This window comes from Falco naumanni, chromosome 15, assembly GCF_017639655.2.
Source record: "Falco naumanni isolate bFalNau1 chromosome 15, bFalNau1.pat, whole genome shotgun sequence".
Taxonomy (NCBI): Eukaryota; Metazoa; Chordata; class Aves; order Falconiformes; family Falconidae; genus Falco; species Falco naumanni.
This window is the reverse complement of record NC_054068.1, coordinates 2,484,950-2,504,618: the sequence shown is the minus strand read 5'-3', so window position 1 is coordinate 2,504,618 and position 19,669 is coordinate 2,484,950. Positions and strand designations below refer to the sequence as shown.

At 37.8% G+C, this 19,669-nt stretch overlaps 1 protein-coding gene across 5 annotated transcripts in view; it reads left to right on the top strand.

The window, feature by feature from the left end:
- Positions 1 to 19,669, top strand: part of LOC121097832 (BTG3 associated nuclear protein) — a 153,144-nt gene that overhangs the window by 71,430 nt on the left and 62,045 nt on the right. For 4 of the 5 annotated variants that reach the window (XR_005831098.1, XM_040615173.1, XM_040615174.1 and 1 more), the window contains 3 exons: positions 5,214 to 5,344; positions 9,720 to 9,791; positions 11,570 to 11,614. Coding sequence is in view for 4 of the 5 variants with exons in the window: in XM_040615173.1 (XP_040471107.1) it covers positions 5,214 to 5,344; positions 9,720 to 9,791; positions 11,570 to 11,614 (248 nt within the window). In the remaining variant the exon portion in view is untranslated. The remainder of the gene's footprint in view (positions 1 to 5,213; positions 5,345 to 9,719; positions 9,792 to 11,569; positions 11,615 to 19,669) is intronic. The other variant, XM_040615175.1, reaches the window with a different exon arrangement.

Here is a 19,669-nt window from a genome sequence, read left to right as displayed (position 1 = left end):
AGCATCCCTGATAGTTTAGATACAGCAGTGGTGTCGCACATGTTCAGTAGGAAAGCACTTTTCATTTCTTCTGAACAAGCATTTCAGATTATGTCACGTGGGGGAAAAATTCACACTCTCTCCCCTTTTCCCAGTTTAAATATGATAAGCCTAAGCTATTTGTGGAAGTACTTAAACCCACCGATTCTTAGCTAAATGATGATAATTCCTAAGGAAGTTTCAGTGCTTACTCTAGAAGATATTCCAATAATCTTCATAAAGCACTTCTCTTTAAGGTGCGCTGTTGCCATCAACAGATGCCTTGAGCAGCCCTGTAGCATCACTGTGTCTGCCATGCAGTTGAGCTGTTCTGAAAATATCATTAAGAGGTTGAAACACTGTTTCAGTGTCCTGAGTGTGAATGAACGACCACCACTTTCCCTGTATGAACTTTTTCTGGAGTTTGGTAACGTTTTCCCATTTCTGAACTTGTGATTGTAGAATTTCGTATTAAAATTATGTTCAAGAGGTGCCAAAAAAAAAAAAAGCTCCTATCCAAAATTATTGTCTTTCATTGGCACAAAGTAATATTTTTTTCGTCAGCTATCTCTAGCAAGATAGCTTTCTGTTATATTGTAGTACAACAATACATGTTTCAATCAGCAGAAATATATTGGCACTTCCTTCAAGAGTGTTGCAAAGGAGCACCATTCTCTTATGCTACAGAATATTTTCTTAAATGCTGGTATGCTAAAAGTCTAGAATAGCTTAGTATTTTCTGTTTGGCAGTGAAAATGGTTGACTGTTTCTACATATCATTAAAAATAATATTTCTGTTAGTCCTGAAATAGTTTCAAGTCAGCATGGTCACTGCCCTGCTGGACATCCTCCCCTGTGAATTAGGGGACTTGATTTTCCAGAGCTGCCTTTTAGCAGCAATGAATTTGCCTTTATTTAAATAAATAAATGTAGCAGCCTGAAACTCACCTGCCTGTGACCTGACTTTGATTTCTCAGGCTCTGAGGAATCCTGAGGGTGGTTGAACACCGTCACAGGTTGCCCAGAGAAGCTGCAGAGACACCATCCCTGGAGACAGTCAAAATCCACCTGGCCATAGTCTGAAGCAACCGGGTCTGGTTGCCCATGCTTTGAGGAAGGGCATTGGATTAAATGATCTCCAGAGGTCACTTCCAAACTCATCTATTCTGTGATTTTGTGATTTTTATCAGTTACTGCACACATAATAATTCTGAATTATTTACGTCTAAAGAAGATTACTGTTCTTGAGCTTTGTTCTTGCGTACTTGTTGGACGTGCCAAAACCTCTAGGCTTTTTCTGCTTGTTGTGTGTAAAAGTTTATGTAGCACGTGGCTTTGATTTGAGTCATGCAGTTAAAAAATGATAACAGATTTCCTCTCTGCTGTGTTTATCGTATGGAAAAATTAGCCATGCAAATGACATAGAAAAGCAGAGACTGAGCCCATAGTCCTTACGTAGCCTTACAGATTTTTGGCGTTGTACTTCTGTGATAGTGTTCAAGTGTTAAGAGCTCAAGGGGAACTGATCTACAGACAAAAACATGTTTAAGGAAGCTTGTAGGAAAATATGAATGAGTATCTCTTTTGTGTCCTTCACCCCCGATATACTAATTGAGATTGTTCTACATTTAATTGACTGTGCAGCTTTACAGTAGCCACAAGATTTATGGGTTGCATAAAGTTGTCGTGGCAGGCTGTTGTGTTTAAGCAGAAGTTGGCTTTCCTTATTTTATCTGGCTCTTCTGTTTGAAGCTGTTGCCTTTTGTTGCAATTGAGGTATTAATTGCTCAGCTCTTGTTGCTTGTTAGAGCCAACAGTTTGGTCCTTAATGTGTGTTTTTTCTCTTCTGTTTTTTTCTGACAAGGGTTGTACACATGGCTGCCATGATAATTTAGCTAGATAGTCTTTTTAAAAATGCTAGCAGTCTGTGGAGGGAAGGCAGTAGGAAATGAGGTTTTTGGGAGGAGGATTAACTGAAGAGTGCCTTCTTCCTTTCTTTTAATTTCTCTTAAGATTGTTAAAGCTGTTATCACGGTTTTCCATGTTGGAATTTTTAATTAGTTCTATGACTTTGGGATTTATATGTAGACTTAGGCTGAAGTGCTCAGCCTGTGCTGAGATGTCACATATAAAAGTGGATGTGTAGCCAAATCTTCAAAGCTGTTCTGCAAAATTGGAGGCATTTAGCATGGGATGAGTCAAGTTGAGATAATGGTTTATGGTATACAGTTTTATTTCTATTAATTGTTCAGTAATGGAGTTTTTCCTGCTTTTTGTTTTTGAGGACTGCTTTGCTACATCTGGGCATTAACCTTTCCTTGCTAGGACTACGCAGCAAGAAAATTCGTCCTAGTTTGTAAGCAGAAGTGTGAGGCTGGGAGGCCTATACACTAGGAAAACAATTTTGAATAAACATATAAGGTGACTAAGTGTGAATCCCCTGTTCTACAGAATCTGTACCTCCTACATTTCCTTTCAAAATGAGAAGCCAGATGCTCAACAGATAAATGTAAAGTAGAATAGGAAAGAATTGGAAAATGACAACGGTTTTTTGCCTTTGAAGTGAGAATTTTAAAACTGATCATAGTTGAGAATTAAACACACGTATTCTTGAAATGGTTACAAATTATGTTTGTCTGACAAATCTAATCTTGTTCAGCAGTGTCCGAGGAAGCTTAGCTTTCAGAGGTGTGGCAGAAGTAACTGCTTCAGTGGAGGTGATTTTGCCAACTCTGAACATTTGTTGAGAAGACAGGCTCACCGGCTAAATTTTCATTGACTCATACGCACATGCAGTAAACAAATGGAAAATGTCAAAGGTCCAGTTCCTACTTGGGAGGAAGGAATATTTCAGCAGTCAGGTCCCGTGTCCCACCCCCTCCCCATATCACACCTTAGTCACCTGTGGAATGGTCAGTGCAGCATCTTCCGTTCTGCGGGTGGCTGCAGAGCTGTTCCGTCGAGTGGAGGGTGCTTTGGGAATACCATGGCTGATGTGCTCAGGAGTGGCACTGCATAAGCTGTTCGGTTGATGTCAGAGCACCCCTTTATAACTAGCACGATGAAACATTTCAAGGCAAGAGTTCAGCTGTATGGCTTCCCAGTGCCAGGGATTCTCTAATATATCAAAGTTATAAATGTGAGGCTAGATAGTTTACATGATAGTGATTTATAACTGTTGACATATCCTCTATTCAAGCTGTGTGCTATTCATGTTTGTGTTTGTTTTTAATGGGGAATGTTTAAAAATGGATAAATATTACTTTTGTCTGGTCAGAGATTTAGAGGGGAAAAACAATACTTATAAAGGATGTTTTGTTTTCAGACACTGTTGAATCCTCTCTCTTCTTTCTTCCTAAGAAGAAAAAACTCCCCACCAAAATCCAATAAAAAAAGAAAGAAAACCCAACTGCTGTTTTTGCAGTGAAGCCAAACTGAAATCTATTTATAAGTGACCATGTGAGATGTACAGTGTGACTGCATTCAGTCTGTCTCCTGTTCCCACCTCTGAAAAGCATAATTTCTGGCATCTGTGAAGCAAAAGATGGTTTACAAACACAGGCTTTTGGACTTTACAGTTACATTATAGTCTGCATAAAGATATATAAAGATGCATTTATAAGTTATATTATAAATGCGTCTTGTAAGGAAGTGATCTACAATGGAAGTAGAGTGACACTGTATCTTAAATATTTCCATTATTGTTTCCAGTACTTGGGACATCTTGAAAGCCATATAGTATTGAATGTTACTACATGTTAGATGTTAATGTTTTACATTACCTTGTAGCATAAAAGTAATTGTCAGAGCAATAAATAATCATAGAAAAATTGTAAAAGACTTAGTGCTTCGGAGATTTCATTTATTGTATTCTTGTGGCACAGAAAAAGGCAAACGTTAAAATTGTTTATAGGAATACTGTATATAAAAGGTAATTTATTCAAATAGTACATTATTCTGAAAGTCCTTTATGATAGTCTTGTTCTCCGATGTGTTTGAAATAAGTAAAAAGAAAGGGAAGAAAACTAGGACTGATGCTGAATCTTAGTACGATATTATTATGATATTGGGACATTTCAAGGTTTTTCCTAGCAGTGTGTACTTGGAAGTTGTCACATGTGTTGCAAAAGCATCATTGAGTGGTAGCCCCAGGTTTTTTCCCGATTCCTAAAAGGATATAAAGTATCCAGCAATACACTTCCTTGCTAGTGGTGTCTTAATCTGTAGGAAGATCCATACACGGCATTAATCTCTGGTCCATTATGTTCTAATTCATCCTTTTAGTACAGAATTATTGACATTATTAGTCTTCGAGTATCACTGACATGGAATGCATTAAAAAAGTAACGTCCTCCCCTGTGCGCGCCCCGCCCAAAAAAACCAACCCACAAACCCACACCAAAAGGTATGAATGCTTTTATGCTAAGAAAAATTAATTGTATTTAGTTCTTACTTACCTTTTTTCCTCTTTCCATTTAGAAGAATCCTTTCCCTGCATCTGAAAACCTAGAAATGAATCTGTGATAAATCTATTTCTAATGTAAATCGTTTGCCACTTGAAATCATGTGATGGTTTTCCTGGTAGCTGTCAGTGTTACCCGAAGATAATACACATGTGTCTTTGTTTTCGTAGGGGCATTTTCAGAAGGCTTCACTTTGCAGTGTGAGGTACTGTTTAAATTCATCTAAGTAATGAAATCCACCTGCCATGAGGTTAAAAAAATGATTTCCAGGCTCAGTATCAATTATAGATGATGGATCTTGAAAAACAACTGAGATATATCCTTTATTGATAAACTTCAGTTTACAGGATGGATTTTCAAATGTATCCTTGTGGTGATGTGGCAGTAAAAGTTCTCAGCTACATGGGTGCACAAAAGTGTTGAACTGCTTAGGAAGTGTATGCGTTTTTGCTGTGATACGACTTTTACAGTTGCAGAATTGTTAATCTAGATTAAAATGATGCTTTTTAAACATATGCTTTCTGAGAACAAAATAGCCTTTGGAACTCCTTTGGAATTTGTAGCACATCTACAGGTGAGCAATGAATGTGCATAAGAATATTAACATATAAAAGATCTGCATCTACTTACTGACTGCATTTGTTTTCCACAATGTTCAAGTATGCATTGTTGCATGGCCACTGGCATGGGATATACACATATAATAAAGCTGGATTTTTGTGTTTCTTTCAGAGGGTTCGCAGAGTTCAGTTTCAGCTTCTAATGAGATCCAGCAGAACCAGCCGCAGGCACTACACTATGCACTAGCCAATGCTCAGCAGGTTCAGATCCACCAAATAGGAGAAGATGGGCAAGTCCAAGTAGTATGTACTCAACTTTTTCTAAATTATGCCATTTAAACAATCTAGGTTATTGCAAACTTTGGTTCAGTTGAAACATAATTTGTTATTTAAAAAAAGTGACCTTTCATCACTTCTTAAGTACGATTTTCAGAAAATAAACATTGAAGTCTTATGAAAAAGTTTTAGAATTATTTGGCAGAAATCTTCATGCAGGATTTGCTCACGCAGTTGTTGTAAATGAATGCACATTCATTACTGTGTGTAGAACTGACTGGTCTCTACCTGGCTGTTTGCTTGCACTTGCCGTAGTATTAATAGCAGACCTACTAAGCGTACGATTTACGCTTCAGAGGTAGATCTAGCTCAGACTTACAAAACAAGCATGCATTTGTTTATTTTCATTTAAAAAAAACCAACCCTGCATTCTCAGGCATTTTTGAACATCTGTTAGCTGAATCCTTTACATGTGTATTCATTTAGATGCATGTATATATGTAAAAGATATAAATATTGACATTTTTTAAGTCTGAGACTCCTACCATAACTCAGGCCATGATTATTTTTATGTATGGTTTTAGTGTACTCTGAAAAAAACTCACCTTGGCTTTAGTTCCTGTGTGCCACAGTTTGACTACAAGGATTGTTTTAAATTCCATTTTTAAAAAAAAAAAAGTAGAAGGAAATAATGAAATGATGGATTGTGTGGCGTTTCTGACATGCAGCATTCAGAAAGAGTGAATTATATCTGCACACTCATTCTTTTGTGGTAGAAACCTGGGAATTTAATGTGTGAAATCTGTCTGCCATGAGTTTTCAAAAACCTCAGGCTTTGCAGTTCACAGTGTTGATACGCAGTCATATAAAACACAGCAACTTTTTTACTGATGGTATTAGTGTTTCGAAGCGACCCAGAAGTCGGAGTATGGGCCAGCACTTGACTGTGCCTGGCAGTGGCCAAGCACAGAAAGAAACGTGCATGGACATGTGTGTATCCCTTCCCCACGTTCACAGAAGCCCAGTTTCCTTAGAAACCAGGCTAAAGAAACAGGTGGAAATGGGCAAATAAACAAGAATTTTTAAGACATATTATTCAACAACATAAACCGTAGTACCCAGTGGTCGGGCTGTTGCAAAGGTTTTATAGTCAATGCTGTTACAAAGGGTCTGAAGTGGGATAGTAGATCATCTTTGGGTAGATACTTAGAGTATTCTCTCCCCAAGTAAGAGGCAATGCAGGGGAGAGGGAGCAAATGTGCCCAATTAAATACTTTACACATGAAGAATGAAAACTCTCTATCAACACAAGGAGTGCTCGTCTAGTCGTATAGAGCCGCAAATAGCCAGTGTGGAAATGGTGAAGTTGCTCAGAAATGTGATGAAGAAAAAAGGGCGATGAAGGTCAGGTGCTTTTGTAATGCTATCAGAAAAGGCACACCTGTAAGTCTGCTGAAAGGTTTACCTGAGGAGCAGTGGAAGAATCAGAGGAGAGAAGTGTCGTGGAAATTGGGTGAAAATTTCAAGATGTGTGGCCCACAGCTGAGGGCAATTGACAAGAGTTTAAAAGGAGGACTGAAATATATTAGCCAGAATGTTTTTTGAGGAGTGAATGGAAGTGGAACGGGTTTGAGATGAAAGTGATTGAGAGGAATTCCAGATAGCAACTGCAACACTTGTGGAGAGGAAATTGCAGTAGAGCATATTTTTCCAAAGTGAAGAAAGTTGTGTATAAAGGAATGAAAGACCCGAAGTGTGGGTGTGACAGGTGCTAGGAACCATTAGCTGTGAGATTCAGATAGGGTTGGAAAGTCATAGAATCATTTAGGTTGGAAGAGACCTTCCAACTGTCAAGCCCACCACCACATCACGTCCCGAAGCACCACATCTACACATCTTTTAAATCCCTCCAGGAATGGTGACTCCACCGTCTTTCTGGGCAGCCTGTCCCAATGCTTGACCACCCTTTCAGTGAAGAAATTTTTCCTGAAATCCAATCTACACCTCCCCTGGTGCAACTTGAGGCCATTTCCTCTTGTCCTGTTGCTTGTTAACTGAGAGAAGAGACTGACCCCCCCTGCCTAAAGCCGCCTTTCAGGTAGTTGTAGAGAGCGAGAAGGTCCCCCTGAGCCTCCTTTTTCTGCAAACTAAACACCCCCGGTTCCCTCAGCCGTTCCTAAGGCTTGTGCCCCAGCCCCCGCCCGGCTCCGGACACGCTCCAGCCCCTCGGGGTCTCTCTGGCCGTGAGGGCCCAAACCTGAACCCAGCGTTCGAGGTGCGGCCTCACCAGTGCCGAGCACGGGGACAGGCACTGCCCCGGTCCCGCTGGCCACCCCTTTCGTGTTCCCAAGGCCTTGCCCTTTCCTGTTACGTGCCTGGATACCATATGACTCAAATAATTAAGTTAAAGAGCTAATCCTGGAGAATGATTGCTTAATGGAATAGATCCTAAATGCTTTGAGTTACTATTCTCAAACTTGGAAGAGGGCTAAAGGGAAGTTCAATAAATGAACTTGCAAACTCTCTTTTCCCCTCCTGTCAGTTGTTGAGAGCATCCTCTGTGAAATAATGCTCTTTCTGCAGGAACTGGGTGTAAAGGTTCCATTTCCACTTTGCTTTTGGCGTAGCTTTACAGGTTTATCGTGTGGATTTCTTTGTCTCTTGGTTTCTCTGTATATTTTATAGAGTATATCTTCTTAACTGCTGTAGGCATCTTTTTATGAGATTTTTTTTAATTGATGACTGAAAAGTATTTTTCAAGCCTTGAAGACAAGATAGAAGGAAAAACTTTATGAAATACATGGATATAACGACAAAACAACTATGTTTATAGATGTGATGAAAGTTTGCCTCATTAAAGGATCTGGAGCTATCAGTTATCCTTTAAATTGATTGTGAAATCCAGCAAAAATCCACTGCGACCCACAACCACTATCTACGTGTTTTCATAAGTTGTTAAACATGTAGAGGGGTCCTGGGTTGAAACAGGACTATGGTGTTGCTGTTCCAGCCCTAGGGAGCGATACACGTAGATCAGGCAACAGTCATCAGTAAGGCAGGAGTTATTTACACTATGTATGTTTGAAAAAAACAATCAGTGTTGAATTTGTGAACAAACTAGAAGGACTGTCCTTAAAGGCCAGTCATATATCTGCGAAAGATGAGTGAGCAGTTCTTTTTTGGAATGCTGCATGATACAAAGGTGAATGAAGTCACTGTCTCCCCCCTCCCTTTAGTTAGAAAGGTTTGCTTATATTTGAAAACACTATAAATGGATCTTTTAAATGTTCAGTGCTTTTTCCTGGGAGCCCTGAGAGTTTGATGTTAAGGAGGGAAAGTGATTCTAATCTCAACATGGACTGGGCTGTGCTATGATTTTATATACAGTCCCTATTGTCAGAGTGATACTTTCAGTATGTTTTTTCTCCCTATAAATAGACAGTTTCCTTCCAAAGGAAATGAAACTGTTTGAAATAGAGGGATCTGTGTTTCTTTGAAAATCACATGCAATTGTTCTTGTGTTATAAAATAAGAAGAGCCTTTGACAGAATTCCAAATGATTATCTTTAATCTCTGTCTCATGCAGGCATATTAAAATGAACACAAAGCCTTATAAACCTTGAAGTAGGTTATTTAGAATCCAATCTCCATTCAGGTAAATCACAGTAGCAAAGACTTCGCCGGGCTAGTCAGGATGCAGAGGAATTCTGTCCACTCTCTTATCCGTGTTTGATCAAATGGTAGGCTTGATACTGTTCTGAAATCGTGGGCGTGGTCAGCAATACTTTAACATTATTAAAACTGTGAGGGCAGATTCTCCACTGCCATAAACGACTGTAACTACATTCAAATTAATGACTTCATGCCGATTGAAAGCAGCTCGAGAGAGAGTCTTTAGCATGATACTGTGCTTCACGGTAACTATGTGAATGTGCAAGGATACGTGTACTTACAGGTAGCGTTTAAAACCTTGCTCTTAGCGAGTAGTTAGTCTTGGTGTATTTGTTTTAAAAACTGAGTTTCCAAGGTCTTCAGATGCGATTAACATTTCAGACACAATGCTAATCTACCACAGCAAGTGAGCTCCATGCTTTATGTATCAATGACAAATGCAGATACCATGTAATATATAACATACAAATGTTATTTATTATTATGCCTGTTTTCTTTCCTCTTATGTGAAAATGAAGCATTCTTTCTTCAAAGTCACTCTGCTTACACTTTGCATAAAAAAATTGGGGAAATATGGATGCACTTTGTTTTTTTTAAAGCCATCTTTAATGTTTTTAATGGAATAAGCATTTTGCTTCCATACGCTAAGCTGTATTGAATCCAAGGTAATAGCTTCTTCCTCTAGTTGTGATTTTCTTCTGATGCTCCTTGGTGTTTTCTTTTGTTGCGGATCCCACAGGGCCATCTCCACATAGCCCAGGTTCCTCAAGGCGAGCAAGTCCAAATCACACAGGACAGTGAGGTGAGTCAAAAAATTTGGTTGCCTGTGGAACAGATGTTGTTTGGCCAGGACTTGCACTGCCATTGAGAAGTGATATTATTCTAGTTAGGTTAACACTCAGTGTCTTTAATTGTGGGAACCTGGTGACCAGGAGTTGGAGAAACCTTCAGATGCCATCTAGTGAAGATATATTGCAGAATGAAGTGAACTTACCTTTGGTACTGATCAAGTAATCTGGCACTGCTGTATTTGCAGGTCATCATTTTTTTCCATAAAAGTAGCACAGTAGAATCAAAATGGATAAATGCAATACTGAACACTCCAATTTTTGATCTTTTTCTTCCCCCACTCGGGCAAAACAGCGATTAAAGCCAGATGAACGTGCCCGAGTGAGAGTGCTATTGTAGGTTATTTAAGAGTATACAGAGGCTCCTGACTGCTGTTAGATTTCTTGTACACTTAGCATGTTTGCATGAAGAAGCAACAGCAAAATAAGGCTAAACATAAATGCAGCCTACAACTACAGCCTACATAAATACAGACTACAACTTTAATCTGTATGATTTCCCTGTAGAGTTTTTTACTCAGCGTTAAGCATATCTGCTTGTGGGTTAGTTTAATCCATTTTCAAAGTACCTTAAATCACATCTCATAAAACCACTTTTGGTGCGAAGGAATACTGTTAACACTGGGAGCTACTGTAGAATAAATATTATTGTAAATATTATATAAATATTTTAGTTAAAGGCAGTGTCCTTTGAAGAGCTTGTCAGACCTAGAGAGAAAAAAGAAAGGATCAAAACGTTCCGAGTCTGAAGGAATGCATAGTGTGCTACAGTAAAGTTGAGGCAGTTCTTGGGTAAAGAGCCACTGGAAAAACTGTGATTCAGCAGATACTGGCTGTAATTGATCCGGAGGTTCACGCACACCCCAGTGTCCGTTGGCTTCAGCTCAGGTTCCCGTATGTAAGACTTTTAAGGACTACATTTGCCTGTGACAGATGAAAACATCTGGTTTTAAATTTATTACAGTGTACACAGCTTCAAATAAGAGGAAGTGCTGCCAGTAAGAGAAAATGCAGAAAACATGCAAATCAAAGAATTCCTCAAAGAAATGTGCTATTTCACTGCAAGTCTCTGTGTTTGGGAAGCTGTTTCTTAATCTAAGTGTACTTTTGAAAAGACATTTCTGAGCATATGAATAGAAACTTTTGGAGAGATACTGCATTCCATTTTAGACTTCGTAGCTACAGTTTCCTTTAAAATTCTTTACATTATTGAGAATTTTTTGTCATAGATTTCAGTCCTGTAATAGAACTGTGTTGGTCTTTGGTAATGAATGTTGATAAAAACCCTGTTAGTACAGGCAGTAACTTTAGAACAACAAATAGTAAATAGCGTTCCATACAAGTAGAAATGTTACACTTCTAGTTTAGTAAGGCTTTGACTTAAATTTGCAGTTACATGTAAATCAGGAAAACCAAAAATCTTACCTGCAAAGCCATCCCAGCAAACTTTGCACAAAAATACTGTACATTATATGGTAAATTTCAAAAAGCAAAACGTGCTGGTGCTGGAAAACCTCCTTGCTTTTTAGTCTGCTTATCCTTTGTGGTTAAAGTGCTGACCATCGACTTATAGCCGGGTTGCCAAAATAACCCTCAGCAGAATTTCTTAAATTAATAGATTTCCTTAATATTGGAGTTGTTTAATAATGAGATGAGAAACAGGCTTTTTCCAGGACAGATCAACTTTTTAAATTCCAAAGTTGTGTTTATTGTCAATGCTCTTGTTTTACAGGGAAACCTGCAGATACATCAAGTTCATGTGGGTCAGGATGGGCAGGTAGGAACAGAACTGAGTTTTAAACAGCATTTTACCTTGGTCTTGAAAATTAATGTTGCAGTTGGAATGATCTCACGTTATTAGTGGCTGTTTTATAGAGCAAAACCTGTTCTAGTCTTTCTGTTTAAATAAACAACTCGCAAAATGATAAAACATAAGCTAAGTATTTTGTCTGTGGGCTCAAAGTATTTCACCAAGCTTATTTCATTACTCCTGCAAGATACTTTATCGCTGTGTTTTATACTTCCTTGTCTTTGGCTTCTTCGCTCTTACATTTACTAACTGGATTGATTACGTTGTGTACAGTATGTTCTTTTCTCTGTTATCAACTGTCACTATGGCCAGATGTGGACTGCAGTCCATGCAAACCTAAGAACATTTATTGCTGAGGTTTAAGCAGCTATTTTTCATTTTATGGCTGTCTTGGGAGAAACAGATCTTTCACATCTGCTTTTCTTCTTTTTGAGAAGATGGCTTTATTAGGTGCTTATGCATACATGAGGTAAGAAAAAGAAGCTTTTACTTTGAGTGGTGAGTCAATAAGTGATTAAATAAGCAGAATTTCCATGTCAGGTGTCAGCAAAATTGCTAACATTTGATCTCAGACATACTTTACTAAATGTTGAGCTATATTAAAATATCCACAGCACAAAAATATTCCTGTAAGAAGCTTTCTAGCTAGGCCACTTGAATAAATGTTACACAAAATTTTTTTCATTCCTGTTGAATATTAACAAGTTGTGAGACATATGGCTAGAACTTTAATACTGCCCTGAAGTGAAAAGGCTCACATCATGAAGGTTCTTGAACTCAGAGGCCTTGAGAAGCTACCAGTACTCTGAACTTTTGACCACCTACAGTATTTATGTGGGGAAGCAGTCTAACTTAATTAATTTTTTTTTACCTTGTAGATATTTTATATATTTTCAAATATTTTAAATTTTTATTTTTTATATATTTTCATATATATTCTTTAAAATTAAAAAATATTTTAAAAATAATAATAAAAACCTTTTAAGTGTTCTTTACTGAGTCTTTAATCAGAAGTACTTTCATAGAAGTGAGACTAGGAAAAGTGATTGGTTTTGGAGAGCTATCAGAACCTTTGTTTTAGTACTTATTGTTCTTCTTTCCTTCTTTGTGAAATACTGCTGTCCAAATAGTGTTACCTTACTAATACTGAGCGGCGTTATGTCTCTGAGTGGCATTAGATTGTTACTTTTTTTTTTTAAATTACAATCTAATACCATTATTTTTCCCCTTGAAATACCTATTTTTAACAATCCACAAATCACATCTCTCTTTCCTAAATAGAACCAAAGAATGCAGTTTAAAATGCTGTGAGTTCATGCTGTTTCTAAGGGAAACGCTTGGATGGCTGTACATTCCTGAAACCCTTATTTTAGGCAGGGAGAGGTGAGTCCTTTCATACAACAATAGAATTCAGCCATGTCTCATGCTGAAATAGTCATGAAGTAAAAAACTGTGAACTCTAGAGTAGTAAAATGCTTCGGAGCTAAATACCTGTAAGTGGAGTCTTGCTGATCATCTGAGCAGTTGCATTAGTATATGGAGAATAAGGCTATACTGGAAGAAACACGTTTTAAAAGTATATGTTTGTAAACGTGGATATACATGTGTCTGTGCGTATATATGGATACATGGTACATGTTTGGTGAAGAGTGTGAGAGCACGCACAAGATAGGGAAGAAAAGCATGATTTAATTGATTTTTTTTAAAAAATCAACATCATCTTATCTATGTAAAGGCATCTATACTTGGCAGTATTATATTTATGGTTGGACTCGATCTCAAAGGTCTTTTCCAACCTAAATGATTCTATTATTTTAATCTGTGATTGCATAGCGTATCATATTTGGGATAATCTTGGTTCTGCCGAAGTGATTGTGGCTGTGCATGTGTATGTAGGAAATCAGTTTAGCATCCAGTTTTTTTTCCCAACAAACTGTACTCTGGGCCCTGCTTTGAAACTTCCCTTGAAAACAAATGGTGAAGTGCCGAGTTTTTTCTTCTGCATGTAGCCAGCTGCATTTTGGTGCAGAATAGTTACTTCTCTCTTGAGCATGGACAGCTAGGTGTTGTCAGGCTTGGGCTGGCATCTCTGCAAATTCAGAGGAACCCTCAAGCTCCTCCAAAATGATTTGCTGCCTAACTGTTTTCCAGTGGACCAAAAACTAGGAGCAAGCGAATATTTAGGGGACTTTTCTCTCCATTCTGCATGAAGTACGGAAACCTTCATCAGCAGTTTAAGCCACGTGGGGCTGTTTTGCACTGCAGCAGATGAGTAGCACTCACATGATTCCTTGCAACAGCAGCAGTGTGTGTGTTAGGTAGGGCGGTAGAGGGGAGGTCTGTGGCTCAACTGGCTTCTGCTCATCAGCTGATCTGTGTTAAGCGACCATTTTTTGAGCTATTAGCTAATAAAAATTGCAAAGGAAAATGAGTTAAACTAAATTGTGTTTGTGGTTTAAGAATGGAAGTTGAAACTAATACATTTTCCTTGGCACTTGTAGTGGGATAAGAACACAAAAACCTGTCATATGATACGGTTCAGTGGTAATGTAAGTCATAACAATCTAGTAGCTTCCAGTCATCTGTACATGACCTGTGATCAAAGAGACCTCTGTAGTTTTCCCACCTGTCCGTTACTTTTCAGGAGAGTGGCTTTTCCTTCCATGTTTTGAACTCTAATGCATGCTGCCAGGGGACACCGAAGAATATTGATAACAAGGAAAGTGAATGATGTGGACTTGTGTTACTGAATATTTTTAGCTGCCTAATATATACTTACTAATGGTACTGGATCTTAGCTTGGCTACTGAATATTCCCTTTGAAAATTCGTCTCATGCTGCAGTTTTCCACATATTATTGTACACTTAACAGATGTTAGACATTCTCTCTGTTCAGGTGAGGTTCAGTAACTCTGCCTGATGCAGGCTTTCTCTTGAACCGCGAGTAAAAGGTTTACAAGAACCTGGGACTGCAAAGACTAAAGTTGTTAGCTTTGTATGAACTAAAGTATAAAGTGGCATAAATCTACTGTGAAATTTTATCGGTAAAATTTCCAAGGTGATAGATGTATTTTAAGCTTTGTGATACTAGCAATAAATACTCGCTTCTCTGGAGAATGCCTCCACTTGTTGCTTTTAACACCCCCCACCCCCCCCTTCAATTGTCTGTCCTGGTAGTTGCACTGAATTTAGGTTTTGTTTTTCTGGCATCGTTGTTCATGGAATTAATGAAATCATGTCAAAAAACCCGCTGTCTACCTACACATGTGTTCTATTAGCTGAAAGTCTCATATTTCAGTGCACGTTTAATAAAAATACCAAACTGAAAAAATAATTAGACTTTATATTAACTAACACTTGAAGCCTTGGACTAATGGGAATTTCTTTGGACTTTGCATTTTATACTTATGAATTACCAGAAGTTTTCTAATTTACCTCTCTCTTTCCTCTGGTTACCTGCCTTCCTTTCTCCCTAACTCCATCCTTTCCGTCCTTTGAGCTTCAGTGTTCTCATCCCAGGAGGTGTTCAATGGGTGTCCTGGACAAGCTGACGTAGTGCCACAGTGTTCACGAATATACGTGGGGTGTATATATATAAATATATATATGTAAAAACCGGAAATTCCGAGTAGTTTGACATTCCTTGATTCTGCATTTTAGACATTGCATTTTTGTACAGCCTTACAGCCAGTGTTTCTCCAGCTTAGAAATTAATTAAAATGACACCAGGCAAATGGTCTTCCACTAATAGCCTTAGTTTTTAAATTAAAAAGTTAATGCACTTTAAAATCTAAAATATGATCATATGTATTCCTGGAGAGCTGACAATTTGTTCTGCTCAATGAATGAAAAAATTAATAAGAGGAGCAGCATGTAGTTCATTTAGTATCAGTTTCTGTAGTTAAAGAAGCAGGAGAATCCAGAACAAACAGCATGTACGATAGGTTTAGCAGCAAAAAGTTAGCCAGCATAACGTGCTTTTGTAGTATCAATCATCTTACCCTGTGCATATGAAATGAACATGCAGAATTGCTTCTGCTACATCACATTTTTCAAAAAGAAACTTGGCATCCTACACATCTGTAGACACAGTCTCTTGCAGATAAGTTTGTAATCAAAGTGGTGCACTGAGACCCATCCATAACTTGTTGAGTTACATATACGTAGAAGGAGAGGGAATCACATTAATAACACATTTTTCTGCTGCTTAATGAGGTATTTGTATGGAGCAGGGATTGCATTATCTTTTTCTGAACTTTGGCCTTGCTGTTCTGAGCTTTATGACAGCTCTGAGGTCTAGGAGAGTTCAGATACAGGGCTGTGGAGGTAGCTCACCATGGAAGCTTTAGAAAAGCATCCTCATATGTGTAAGGATTGTGTGAGAGTATATGAATCTGTGATTAGAAAAGATATTCTTGGAAAATTGCTGTAGTGATGGAGAAAATACGGCAGACTTGAGTGCTGCGAAGTAGCAGCTAGCTGCTGTTGGGCCTGAAAGGTCAGAAAATAGATGTGTATGAGAAACAGATCAGTGAGAGTTTGTCTTTAATGTCCTCAGGAGGAGTATGAATCTGATGTCTCGTTCAGATCTGTTTTCAATACACATAGTACACGCTGTAATATAGCTCAGAAGGAGATATGACCTCATCACCTCTCTTTGAAACATCTGTCCTATTTCTGTACTCTGCTGAAGTCTGAAGTGAAGGGCAAGCTGTTAAATCTTAGAGGAATGGAAAAGAGGTTAAAATGGTTCCAAATGTTCAGGGGGAAAAGAACCCCTATTCTAGTAATTCCATGTAATATCCAGTGAATCTCACTTGCGACTAGGTCAAACTAAAATGAAAATAGGTTGGTTTGTTTGGAGGAAATTATGTACAGGCATACGGGACAGCCTTAAACTGAGTCTTAACATCTAGTTGTTGTATCTCTGTTTACATCCCTGATCATTACCAAGATACTCACACCTTGCTTTTCAGTGAGGGCACCACATTTTTTTAAGGTCCAATTTAATCTGTAACTCAAGCATGATTTTAAGTTATACGAACAACAATGTGTGGAGTATTAACTTTGGCTTCTGCTCGCTTTTATGCATTTTGCAGGTGTCATTTGATTGGGAAAGAAATTCTTCAGTATATTTTGTGAATATGCATTCTAATTGCCTTTACTAAACCATTGGAATAGATACTGCAGTTTCTATCAATAAGAACAACTTCCATAATAAAGTTTTATCCAAAACAGAGGAGAGAGCTGTCTTCCACAGTTCTTCATTTTCATATAATGCATCTAATTAAAAAGTTCTAGATTTTAAAATACTAAAATTCTATATTTGAGTTCCTCAGTCAAGAATTAATACAATAGAAGAGGTTTTTTTCCTGTCCCTAATTGTTAAGCAGTAGAGGGCAGTAGTATTAAGATGATTGTCAGTTACTTTCTCTGTGAAAGCTTGAAGAAATGAGGAGGAAATTTGAAGTGCGAGAAATGTGCTGCTCCGACATCAACCTTGTAAACTGTCGTACCATGGGGACAGAGACACAGTGACAGTGTGAGTTTTCCTGCATGCGTTGCTGCCGTGGGGTCTGTGTGTGCACGAGCGTCTGCCTGTGTGCAAGTGAGAGGAAGGACGAAGACGGCAACTTCTGCCACAGCTGCTGTAGCGGATTGAAAAGGCTTTTTCTTGTTTCAGCTTATCTGCTTTGAATAATATGCCTGGAGAAACAAACAGGATTGTTAGAAGAAAACCAACAAAATTAAAGCCCCAATAGAGTTCAGCTGGAACTTAAAAACGGCTCATATGGTTTTGAAAAGAAATAAAGTATTATTTTTAACTGATACTTCTTCAGTAATATCTTGCACTAAAGTCTTGTAGGTCTGCTCTGGTTTTAGGAGCAAAAATGAAGAGAACAATTTTTTTTTTAAAAAAAGCGAGCTTTATGCACATTTCATGTAGAAGCACGGTGTATTTATGGATAAAGTCAGATTACTTAAAATACTTCAGTCTGAAATTTTAATTACAAGAATCTTTTTTTCTTGAAAATAGTCCTCTGTGCACATACACTCTAATTTGGCATTCCACAGAAGAGGTGTTTTCCCCTTTGTTCCTCAAAGCAGATCATCAAAAACACTCACCATAAGTTCTGAAAATTCAGTTTGCTAGAGAAAGTTTATTTTAGCAAACTAAAATTAAGACATTGAATTTGGAAGCAGTTAACTGTACTGAAACATGCAAATGTGAATGGATTAAAAAAAATTGGGGGAAATCCCTACTATTTAAGGGATCAGTAGTAAACAAAATATCTCTAGAAAAATTGCTATTATAAGAAAAACTTAACATTTGTGTTATTAACTATGAGTAACTAAAAAAGTAGCTGTAATAAACTTACGTTGGCTATAGATTAACTGCAAAATTTAAAACGTGTTTGTAGAAGGTTTGCACCTACTTTGTAACTGTAAATCAGGGTAAGACGCTGTCCAGTAGAATGGCAACTGATCTCCAGCGGTCCTTGTTGTCATCACTCTCCTTGAGATTCCTGAAACAAATCTGTGCAAATTGTTTCCTTCAGGTTGTTATATTTGACAGTAGAACAACAAGATTCTTCTACCCCAGTATGAGGAGACAGTACTTGGTGAAAATACAGTCCTTCAATGGCAGTCAACAAAACATAACAGAAGAGGAAAGAAAACACAGGAGGGAAATTGCTACTTAAGAAATATTGATGGGAAAATAAATTCTCTGTGGTTACAGAATGTGAAACTAATTCTGATATTTAATTGAAAATGCCATATGTTTTTTACTACGTAACAAATTTATCCACTTTCAGGGAAAATGAGTGATTTAGAAGCTCATTGAAAGTCAGCAGGCCTTGCTTTATAAATGAGTTAATATTTTTCAAAAACACCTGTATTGCAAATCCAGGGATTCTGTGTTGTTTCGTTAAGACTTAAATTCTAATGCAGGTATGGTGACAGGATGGTTTCTTTCCATGTCTGTGCCCCTGAGGTGGGGAACCCTTCTGCCTTTTAGCTGTCTTGGAAGGCCTGGAAATGAATGCATTTTTTAATAACAATTATGTCCTGCTTCTCTGTGTAATTGTACTTCTGTCCCTGTTAATAATGTAAAATTTCAGAAATTAGTTACTGGATGACTAAAGTTCATCTATCAGCACAGAAAGCTGTAGCAGATGCTGAAAGACACCATGATTAGAAAGTAGCTTCAATTTTTATTCTTACGGTTTTAAATCTCAAAATGTATATATTTTTTTCTTTAAAGAATCAAAACCTGAATATTTTGCTTGCACATTTTTTAATCTTCTATTAATTAAGAAATGATCAATAGTTGTTTAGGCTTTTTTTTAAGTCTTTTGAGATATAAGGTAAAGGAAAAAAAAGGCGGGAGTCTTTTTATTTATTTATTTAATTATTTTCTGTGGGAGTTTCACTGCATTAACCTGATCACATCTAGTAATTTTTGTCACTTTTTGTGTGGCTTAAAGATGTATTGTAACTCTTCTTAAACTAAGATTTGTTAAAAAGGGGGTGGGAGGGGTGACCCTGGCAAATTTGCGATACCTAGTTGCTCCTATTTATACAAGTGTTCTCCTTCACCTTGTTGAGATTTAAGCTGTTTTTCTTTCCGTTGTGCGCTCTCCATCTTCTCACTCATTTCTGCTGCATGCTGCTGGGAAGGCAGTAAAAAAATCTTTTGTACCAGAGAGTCAGCGGTATCAGATCCCTGCAGACGTTATTGGGTCATAAGTTTCATTTGCAAACTGGCTGCATTTAGTTTTCTTTCTGCGCTCCTTTGTGCCAGAAGATACTGCTTTATTTTATGGAGAAAACCAGCTCTGTCCATGCCTAATACGTCACCAAGAACAGTATTCTGAGCTGGGTCAAAAGGAAAAACTTTTTTTCCAGCAGCATGGCCCTTTCTCAAATGTAGTAATTGTTACACCTGACTGCCATCAGTACTTCAACATTTTCCACTCTAATAAGACATGTTTATTACTACATTTTCTGTTCCAAGGT